The sequence below is a fragment of the Prosopis cineraria genome, unplaced genomic scaffold (genome assembly GCF_029017545.1).
Source record: "Prosopis cineraria cultivar Desert tree isolate PC_DT_omini unplaced genomic scaffold, ASM2901754v1 PC1361, whole genome shotgun sequence".
NCBI lineage: Eukaryota > Viridiplantae > Streptophyta > Magnoliopsida > Fabales > Fabaceae > Prosopis > Prosopis cineraria.
Genome location: NW_026556686.1, coordinates 14,333 through 25,549, shown reverse-complemented (window position 1 = coordinate 25,549; position 11,217 = coordinate 14,333). Strand labels below are relative to the sequence as shown.

Sequence of the window (11,217 nt, the reverse complement as noted above, 5' to 3'; positions counted from 1 at the left end):
AAATTAATATCTTTAAACAACAATCATTTGATTAATTGAACTTTTTCTCACAAATAAAATATTTCTCAATGTATTATTTTATAATAACGCGGAGAACAGTAGGTTTAAATTAAAATGTGTTAATGAACTAATCGATCAATTCATTAATTCAATCTTGAGAGAATTATATTCAGCTCCTTCTCAAGAAAATTTATCACAAATAAGGACCAATAATAAGTCCTGTTCGAGGAAAAAAAAAGTCATGTTCCCATTTTAGTATTGGTCCTTATCTGTGATTAATTCTCTTGGGAGGGGACTAACTGTGATTTTCCCTTCAATCTTTATCACTTTTAAAACTTCTAATATAGAAATTTATTAATTGAACAAATCAGATATACAGTACAAATGGATTAATTCTTCTACATCATTGATTCTAGAATATAGAAGTTCATGAGTCATTCGTAACTTATGTTTTAATATTTCAACCAAACAGATTTGCATTTTTGTTTTTGAATGCTAAATAATTTGTTTAAAATAAATGTTATGACATTCTTGTTAGTCAAGCAACAAAATTAGTGTCTAAATTTAATTTTGATTAATTATAGATAATTTTGAAAATTTTCATTCATTATTTTATTGGCTATTAATTCAGAATGTCGACTATAACATAAAGATTGATTAATCTTTATAGTAATTCTTCAATCATGTGGGTGCACGTCTAATTACAGATCTTTTACTTATTAATTCATTACCATCGGTTTGCACATACGGCATGTCATCAATCACATTCCAATGACATAGAAGTCAAAGATTGTATTATGATGAATCGGATACAATATTGTATCCTATCTCTAGTTAGCTTTTGGTTATCCTTAATTATCATCTTCAAACGATATCAATCAATTATAATAAAAGAACATATATATATATATACATATAGGAAATATCTTTATATATATATATATTATCTGATAAAAATATTCATTTGAATTTAATCGGAAGTCCCAAAAGTCAAAAAGATATAGAAAATAGATACTTTTTAATTTCTTTTTGGAAAAGAAAACTACGATGAAATTGGAAAGAATTAAATTGATTGCTAAAGATCGTTCCTTGATCCGGGTGGTCATAGTATCCCCTTAGTTACGAAAGGGTTATATTCTGAAAAATCATGACAAAACATATTGAATTGAAGTTCACAATGTTAAATTTAAAGAATAAAAATAGAAATTGTGTTTCGGTTCTCTTTTCGTCCTTTCTTCGTTTCATTATATTCTTTGCTAATTTTTTCTTCGAATAACACATGAATGCATCAGCCAGTGGGAATTACGAATACACTAAACTGCCTTTAAGCCTTGAAGATCTATACAATGGCTGCAAAATAAGATTCAGAAATTCAAGGACTGTTTTTGATTCTCGTGGGTAGTACCTATCTTGATCTATCATTTTACTTTAGTGCTCATCCGTGCTTCTTGATCGATATATCTATAAGAATAAGCTACATTGTTCAAATTAAAACTCGAGAATAGTGCCGCGCCGTATATCAACATTTTTGAACTTTGAATGTAGTGATCTTTTTTTTTTTCCCTTGGTGCAAGTATTGTGTTGTATCATATATATACCATATGCTTTCGAAGTTACAAATGACAATATATACTTATATTGGGTCATCGGTCATCCTATTATACTGGATATATATTTTCTTGTTCATTACACGAGGTTTGAGGTGAGTCATTCACCCATTGATTCATCATGCCAATCTAACCAAAACAGATCATGTGAATTAAGGAACCTAGATGTATAGTATTTATTATGTTTCAACAACCAGCATGAATGCGAAAATTCTCTATTAACTTTTAAACCTTTCTATTTTTGCAGAGATGATGATTTTAGGTCATAATCATATAATATCATACTGTCATGAGAAAAATTGCTGAGTTGTCTTATTCCACTACTTGGAACTATACATATAACTATACTTCTTATCCTGTTTCATGTTAAAAACCTCATCTCAGAGAAATTTTACTGCCTTGTTATCTCAGTTACGATTGCTTTGTATTCCTTTAGAGAATTTTCTATTCTTCCTTCGTTGATGGCAATGTCTGTGGGATTATATAATCAATTTACCATGAAAAAATAAACACTGAAATTATTTTTGGAAAACACAATTACTAATCTTTATAATTTTAACGTGTTTTGAAATAGGTCCTTGTAATTCTTTTTCATCACTTCACATCTCTCTTGTTTATCCTAAGTGTGCAACATTAGTCTCTCTATTTTTAATAGGCTCAAAAGAATGATGAGGCAATACTAATGAAGTTAAATATGCTGACCTGCAGCTATTGCCATTAATCTATATTACAGTAGAATTATGATTCAATAGATTGAAATATGAAATAACATGAGCGGACAACGCTGTTAATATGTTGAATCATAATTCTACCTCAACACAAAAAAGTCACAGGTTAACATATTTAACACTATTAGTACCATCTCATCATCCTTTTGGGCATATTAAAAAAAAATAAAGGAGCTGATGTTGTAGATCAGACAAACTAGAAGGACCTTGAGTACTGAAAAAAGAGAGAATTACATACATGTCTCACACAAAAGAATTTATTACTTCAAAGTTCATTAACAATTGAGCTAAGGCTATTGACAACACAATATATTGTTGTTTTTCCTTAGTTCAATTGTTAATCAATCTTGTAGTAATTAATTTTTTGTATAGGACTTTAATAATGTAGTTCTCTCATGAAAAAAGCTATAGGGACCTATTCCCAGACACATTAAAACTATAGGGACCCGTATTTATATTTTCCTCATTTACAGCCATGTGTGCTTCTAGATATTTGAATTTACTATATATTCTTCAAAAACGACGTTCGATGAAACAAAATTGAAAGAAAATGTGAATGAACTTTGCAGAAGAATGAAGATTGTTGATGAAATATTGAAGATAGATGTAGTGCCGGGTTGGAAGAAAGACACAATTATCACTTTTCCAGGAAAAGGCAACCAAGTACAAAGAAAATCTGCAGCAGCTGATCTAATCATTGGGGTGGAAGAGAAGCCTCATGCCATTTTCAAGAGAGAAGGAAATGATTTGATAACCACTCATAAGATTTCACTTTCAGAGGTTCTCACAGGAAAGACAATCAAAGTTACAACGTTGGATAGAAGAGAAATCGAAGCTTCTGTCACAGAAATTGTAGAACCAGACAATGAGATTGTGATCCAAGACGAAGGCATGCCCTCGGCAAACAGGCCAGGGGAAAAAGGAAACCTTATAATTAAGTTTGATATCGTCTTTCCATCGCAGCTCTCCACATTGCAAAAGTGTCAATTGAGAAAGATTTTTAATGAAGTCGATTAGACTTAAACCTTGTTCCCTCCTCCAGAATATAAGCATTTTCTTTTAACTAATCTTAGTCTAAAATATAATCAACTTAGTAGTTGTAGAAAATTTTCCCCCATTTTACCTATTGTATTTATTAACTTGAATTCTTGCATGAATTCATTATCATTTTCTCACTCATCATTGGTAAGTGAGACTAGGGAAAAAAAGAAAAAATAATATATATTTTCAAAAGAATAAAGATTTTATTGGTATGCAGATTATTGTTGAAAGTTACTTATATTTTGGGTCGGAGGCAGTAGTTTAAAGGGAGAAATTCTTACATAGACTTGTTGCGCCATATCATTTATGCTTTATCCAGTAAAAAAACATGTCATGTCAGATAGCTATAAATATAAATTAATTTTGTTATTAGTGATGATATAAGAAAAAAGATATGAAATTAAAGAGACGGCACTCTAATAAAAAATAAAGTCATTAAAATAATGACATGTAAGATTTTATTTAATTGAACTGATGAAATATGACATGTTGATGAATGACACTGGGTACAAAGTCCATGTAAGAATTTCTCTAGATGATGACTCGCTTTTCTTTAAATTGTCAAAACTCATTGATTGATTACTTTTGAGATGTTGAAGTGCGTGAGTGGAGAGAGAAATAAACACAATAGGGAATGCCTCGCTTCTGATAATGTGGGTAATGGGGAAATGGGATTCACCGTTTTATATCTCTCCCTATATATATTTTAGGTGAAGTTACTTATAGTTGGGAGACCTAAATCTCAAATAATTATTTACACAGTGATCTTATTGCTATTATTAGTGATGACATTTGGGTGTACCTCAAATAATTATTCTCAAATAATCGCCACAAGTCATTGATTGATTACTAGCTATGAGATGCTAAAATGCATGGTATTGAAAACCGGACCGGACCGGCCGGGTCAACCCGGAAACCGATGAACCGGTCCCCTGTCCGGTCTGGGTTTGCACTTAACCCGGTGAGGGAGTGAACCGGTGTAACCCGGTCAACCCGGGTTCAACCCGGTATAACCCGGATAACCCGGTGGGTTGACTGGGTTAACCGGGTTAATATTTTTTCAGACTTTTACCCCAAAACGACGTCGTTTTTGATTTTTTTTTTTCATTTTTAATTTTTCAGAGCTCTGAGTTCGGAAAAAAATAACAAAAAAAAGTAAAATTGAAGTCAAAAAATAAAAAATTAGAGATAGAGCATGCTAAGTCCAAAAATATAGTATTTTATTATTGTTAGACTTTTGAGTGGTTGGATTTGGTTGAATGTTTTTATAATTAATGTCTTTTTATTTAAATTGTATTATTTTAATCATGACCGGTTTGCCACCGGTTCAACCCCCGGTTCAACCCTGATTGAACCACTAACCCGTGACCCAGTGCCATGACCGGTTTAATGACCGGTCCGGTTTTACGTACCTTGCTAAAATGCACTTCTCCTAAAAAGAAACGAGAAATAAACACAAAAAGGTGCACGTCACTTGGGTGCACACCATTAATCTCTGTTTTTTTTAAAAAAAAAAGAAAAAAGAAAACGTGCTCTCTCCTAAAAAGAAGCGAGAAATAAACACAAAAAGGTGCACGTCACTTGGGTGCACACCATTAATCTCTGTTTTTTTTTAAAAAAAAAAAAGAAAAAAGAAAACGTGCTCTCTCCATCATCTACCCTAAGGCATATACTTGTTACGTGATATTTCAAGTGACTTCTTGGATCTGGACTTCACATGGGCCTTATAAATTATTTTTTTGGGCTTCTAGCACTGTAATCTTCATCCTTGGACCTTCTATATGCATTTTTATATCACTATTTATGTCCATACACATATTTAGGCTATTTGAGTATCCATTGAGCTTGAATAAGTTCAATTTTTGTTTTGAAACTCCCATGGTCTGTTAAACAATGCATTTGAGTACTAATTCAACGTATTAAAGCTCCATTGAACTCCTCTAGGTGCGTATAATTGTATTGAACCATTGCTTGCCAAAAATTGTGCCCTGGTGTCTTTGGGGGGATTCCTACTACAATCATTTACATAATCATCCATGTCATCCTCTGATGCCTTTGGACCACTTGTGGATTGCCGATCTTGGCCTTGTTGGGCTTGCTAGACATGCTGGATTTTCATGGTTTGTACTCTATCAAGCTCCTAAAAAATTCCTTTTATTTCCTTCAATTTTTACGTTTTATTCATGCTTAAAATGATGCCCTCTAGCTCTATCTCTAGCGTCAAGAATGCCCTCTTCATTCAAATTCGGAGCGAAACAATGAAACTTAACACTATACCAAACCTTGAAAAGCCCATGCCATGAGCCCAATTATTCCAAAATCAATCATTTTTTGAAGCCTGGCTTTTGTTCAAAGGGGTTAAGATAAGCTTATAAGCTCATTTTACAAGCCCTGGAAGAATCATCTTTATTCACCTCCATTGTTCATTTCTTTCTTGTATTTCTGCCAAATTTTGCGCATCAAAACCTAATTAAAAGGCTTTGGCTGGCCCAGATACCAATATTTAAACCTTCCTCTATCTTTTGGCTTTAAAATCTTTTGTTCATGGCTACTTTGCCTTTTGGCTTTAATCATATCCTTTAGAATGTAAATGTTACTATATATTATTAAATGGGATTTGGTTGAGATTTGTAAATATTGTTATGATATATTATTTATTGAGATTTAAGGAATATTTTGTATATATTGCAAGTGTTAAAGATCAATAGAGTAAGACACTTTTCTAGTCATGTCATTATAACAAGCAGAAAAAAAAACAAGATGATATACTTGATGTAGTGGCTAATGTACAAGATATAACATCCTAATTTCTTAATTCTAAAAGTAATTGCTAATTGAAGGTAAATAGATAATTAGTGAGTGGTTAAGATATAGGATGACAATTTAGTGTTTTGACTTTTTGGAGTGTTGAATGAACAGGTACGATTGAGAGAATTGCCGGTTGAAGTGAAGTGAATCCGCGTGGTGAGGAGTTTCCTCAATGTGCCACACACCACGGCTAGTGCTACCTGCGTCTTGGCACACAACATAGAAAAGTGAACAATAAGGCCGTGGACTGCTTGTGATTTCAGAAGGGAAGGGAGAGAAAAAGAGCAGAGAAGAGAGAAGAGAGCAGAGGTTAGCTAGGGCATTGAATTATTGGAGCTTGGGGGATGTTTTTGACTAATGACTTATTCGGTAAGTTTCGTACTACTCTTAGCTTTGATTCTATACTAATTTTTTCTTAATATAAGTTATAAATAAATTGAATCGGGAAGTTTTAAGGGTTTGTTTCTTACCTTTTAGTAATGAAAAGGGTCTCAGGTGTCAAATTAAGGTTTTGCGACTAGCTTTTAGTTAATTGTAAAGCTTTAGAGTTGTAACCCTAATTAAGCCCTAAATTAGTGATAAAAAGGAATGGAAAATTTGAGTAGGGTGTGTTGGGATTGATTGAAGTGATAAAAAGAGGTGATCAAGTTACAATGTATCTAGATTGACCAAGTAAAAGGAAACGAATAGGTAAATGTGTTTTTGGATGATAATTAGTAGTTACGGTCAACTTGGTTAATTAACTAATAGTGCTAATTGTGTATTGATTGTTATGTTGTGATTATAACTTGAGAAAAAGAAGGAGTGGGGATGTTAATTGTGTGAGAATCTATGGGTAATCCTTTTCTCATAATAGATGGGTTACAATAACTAAATAAATTTCTCTATTTGATTGTCTATTGTAACTATTTGTGAGTATTATAGCTAATGCATTATGCATGTTTTAAGAAAAGAAATGTTTGTGCATGAAAAAGGCTCTTCAAGAAATGAATTTTTATAGAGATATATGACTATGTAACTATATATATGAATTTGAATGCATACAAGTAATTTGTATGTGAGCATGATCATAAAAGGGTAGGAGTTCATCTTGTGATGTTGGAGTAACAATACCAGGATCATTATGTGTGATAAGAGAAATTATAGTTTGAAAGTGGAACAGAATACCTTTAGTCAAGTGGTTCTACCAATAAAGGTGCGTTCAGGTCAATGAGTGTGTGTTTTCCTAACAAGAGCCTATGGTTTCAGTCGAAGTGATATGAAGATTTGGATGGTAGTTGATTATGCTAGTGGTGATAATTTTTTGTGAAAAGAGTTTTGTGGAGTGAAATTATATTATACGTTGTATTTGATTATGTATATGCAATACTTGTTTACAGTTAATTGTGATAGTTAATAGTAGTAAGTTATTCTTTTTAAACATGTATGAAAACTTGTAACCACTGCTATACTTGTATAAAGTTTATCTGAAGGCCACTACACTGAAGGCCACTGCTATACCTATAAACAATTCCTTCCATTTTGTTGAATTCATTTCAGGTATTAATGTAAGCTTCATTTGTACAGCACTTACCAATGGTGAGTTTTTAATCTCAGGATACACACTAGGCATAGATAAAGAGTCTCCCCTTGAACCTCCTAATAAATTATCTATCCTGCAAAAAATTATAATCCCAACACATTAACAGTACTGCATTTTAATATTATATTTACATTAATAAAAATAGTTAACACAACTTACACATGTTGGTACTCAATTGGGTCATCTATTGATACTTGTGTAATGTCATTCTCATTTGCAACTATATAAACATGTCAACTTTCTTCATTGTACTTAATTAAATGTTCTACTCCATTATCGTCAAGAAGATCTATGAGCATGTTTCTGTCAATATTAAGTATGAACTTCATCTTACTTCCATTGCTTTCACATCTTATAATTGGTGATAACATTCTTCTCAACCCTTCATATGTTGTCCCTTTCTTTATACTTCTTGTTCTTACACTTCCACCCACATATTGCATACTACCTTGGCCATTATATGCAATTTTCCCTCCTATATGAAAAAAAAACATAATCGATGTTTTTCATAACTACTAGCCATGTTTCATGTCAACCTGTACAATACACAATATATTGATAACTTACACTTAAGATATTAACAATACACACAAAAAATTGTCTACCTATTCTACATACAACATATTGACAGCCAGCTATAGCATATTAACAACTTAAGCTTTAGCTATTAATGACGCACATAAGATATTGTCAACCTACACTTCTCACAACATATTAACTACTACACATAGTATATTGACATCATAAACTTAAGCTATTAACAACACACACAAGATATTGTCAACTTATACTACACATAATATATTCATAACTACCCGTAGTACATTGACAACTTACACTTCAGCTATTAACAACACATCCAGCTATTTCATGACAAACTTATCAGTTCCACCAAGTATAACTAGATTCTTGATTACATCATTACAAATGCAAGGCTAGTGACCATTCATGATAGATATACCCATTAAGAGAGAGATAGAGAGAGAGACTACCCATAACTTATACACCCATAAGAAGAGAGAGAGAGACAACCCTATTCTACCAACAAACAATAAAAAACCAGATTAAATGATTAACAACAACTACATGCAAACCAATCTCATTATTTACCTAGTTTCGTGAGATTACACTATCAGATTCTTTGAAAGTCAAAGATGGGTCCAAACTGGTTTGAAAGTTGGCCTTCTTCCTTAACAAACTCTTACCTACCTCAATCTAAGGAAGATTAAGAGAATGGGTTCACGTTCTAGCTATAACATGATCCTACCCTAGCTTATTTAGAAGATGATCATGAGATATACCCTTTACCCTTAGCAATTTTGCCTCATTCATACACGAAAATGGCTCTCTTTTTCCTTTTTCCTTCATTTTTCTCCTTTTTAATCAGCCAAGGCAAATGGGTCATTTTAGTTGCACAATTATTTACCCCTAAGGATTAAGGGATTTTAGAATAATTTGTCTATTTCATAGGACCTGATTGTATTTAAGTTTCTTTTGTATGACCTAATTGTGATTTTGTTAATAAAAAAACCAAGAGGATGTACTTGGCAGAGTGGTTAATGCAGCAAGTGGGTTAGAGGTATTGGAATTAAGTTGGAAGAATTTCAACTAAGGACCAAGGATGTGACTTTGTTATTAGTGGGTCTTTAAAAAACTAAAACTTCAATTCAGTCTAGGAAATTAAAGTAAAAATAATTTCAACAGTGAAAAGACCAAAGTACTCTTCACCTGTTAATTATGTCTGAGATGCAGAATTATTAGTCATTAATTTTGTTATTTCACTTGTTATAAATGTATGAATATGATTTCTAAATTACATAATTTAACTTGTCAATAATCATACAAGATTTGACTATTAGTTGTTCAATCACAAGCGGTAATATCAATTTTTAATTTACAAATTACTAAATTTACAACTAATGTGAGTAAAATAACAAGTTAGCAAATTAATAATTGATGTTGCCGTTTGTTTGACAAGCTGATTTAATTTACAACTCATATTGGTAAATTAACAAGTTAAATAAGAAAATTAATAACTAATAATTTTACATCTCGGACAAAATTTATAAGTGAAGAGTACTTTGATCTTTTTACTATTAAAATTATTTCCACTTAAATCCTCCTAGATTAAACTAGAGTCAAACTTTTTGAGTCCCACGAATAATGAAGTAACATCCCTAGTCCTTATTTAAAATTCTCCCAATTACACTTGCAAAGCAAAGCCTCAAGGTCAAAAGTAGAGGTTCCTGAAGTAGAGCAACAGTATAGTAGTAGGTACCTCATCAATGGCAAATAATGGGAACCTGGAGAAGGAGCTAGAGAACAAGTTGACTTCCCTTGATCAAATTAAGGATGGTGAGTGTAACATTAATTATGAGTGACTGGTACTTGACTTATGTGCCAACTTGGTCTAAGTTGAAATATAATGAGCTATTATTAGATGAGCGCGATAGTAGGAATAATTTGATTATCACATAGTTGAGGAACACCTCCACTGCTAGAATAATCAGATTAATTTGCCAATTTGGGCGCTTTGAGATAGCCAAAGGTTTGGGATCATCTTGCTAGTCGTTATACTTTCTTTAACTTACCTAACCAATTCCAATTGTAGAAAAATCTAATGTTATGAAACAAGAGAAATGTTAACCATTAGATGAGTTTCTTGTTGCATTATGTAATGACTCAACAATTAAAAGTAAACAAATTGAAAAATAAATAAATAAATAAAGTAATTATATATTTTAAGTGCATATTTATTAACTTTTGGAGTAAATTTAGCAGGGTGAATTTGTAGCTTAGTGGTAACTATTGTAGGATTATAGTTACAGGTTTAGTGTTCGAATCTCTGGATGCCAAGAAAGAGAATTTTATTTTTAGGCCACAACTTCTTAAAATTACCATTTTGCCCTCCTAGCTAGTAGATATTTTTCCCCTTCATCTCATCTTATTTTCGTCTGGCACACTGAGAGAGCAAGAGGGAGAGAGAGTTTTGAGACGCATCCATCACTTCCTTTGTTCTTCCCTCTGTCATCATGCGGTGCTCTATCCGTATGCTGTCGCTACCCTGAATCTGTCTCTGGTTCGTTGACTTTTCTTCTCCCTGTCTCTGATTTGTGTGTTCTTCTTCTCCCCTATTTCACGATGCTTTCTGGTCTCTGTTTGGGTGGCTGTTATGGACGAGTGAGGATCTCTTCCCTCTTTCTCTTTGTGCGAGCAGCAACGTCTCCTTCCAGCTTCCACTATTGTCGGTCAGAGGATATTTGGAGGAAGGAAAGCTCAATTGGAGTAATAAGAAATGAGTTTTGAGCTTTGAGAATACTACAAGTAAGCGAATAGCATCCCAACTGATTTATCAATAAAATTCTATTTTTTTAAAAAAATAAAATAATATTTTTACTTAGATCATTTCATAACAATTATATTATATTTTTAATACTTTGTTAATTAAATT

The 11,217-nt window shown here is 32.3% G+C and overlaps 1 protein-coding gene across 1 annotated transcript; it reads left to right on the top strand.

The window, feature by feature from the left end:
• The first annotated feature begins 1,346 nt into the window (after positions 1–1,346).
• On the top strand, positions 1,347–3,352 carry LOC129299944 (uncharacterized). Its single transcript, XM_054938447.1, has 2 exons — positions 1,347–1,398; positions 2,905–3,352. Exon 2 carries the CDS (start codon positions 2,909–2,911, stop codon positions 3,350–3,352), a length of 444 nt encoding a protein of 147 aa, XP_054794422.1. The 5' UTR covers positions 1,347–1,398; positions 2,905–2,908.
• The last annotated feature ends 7,865 nt before the right edge of the window (positions 3,353–11,217 follow it).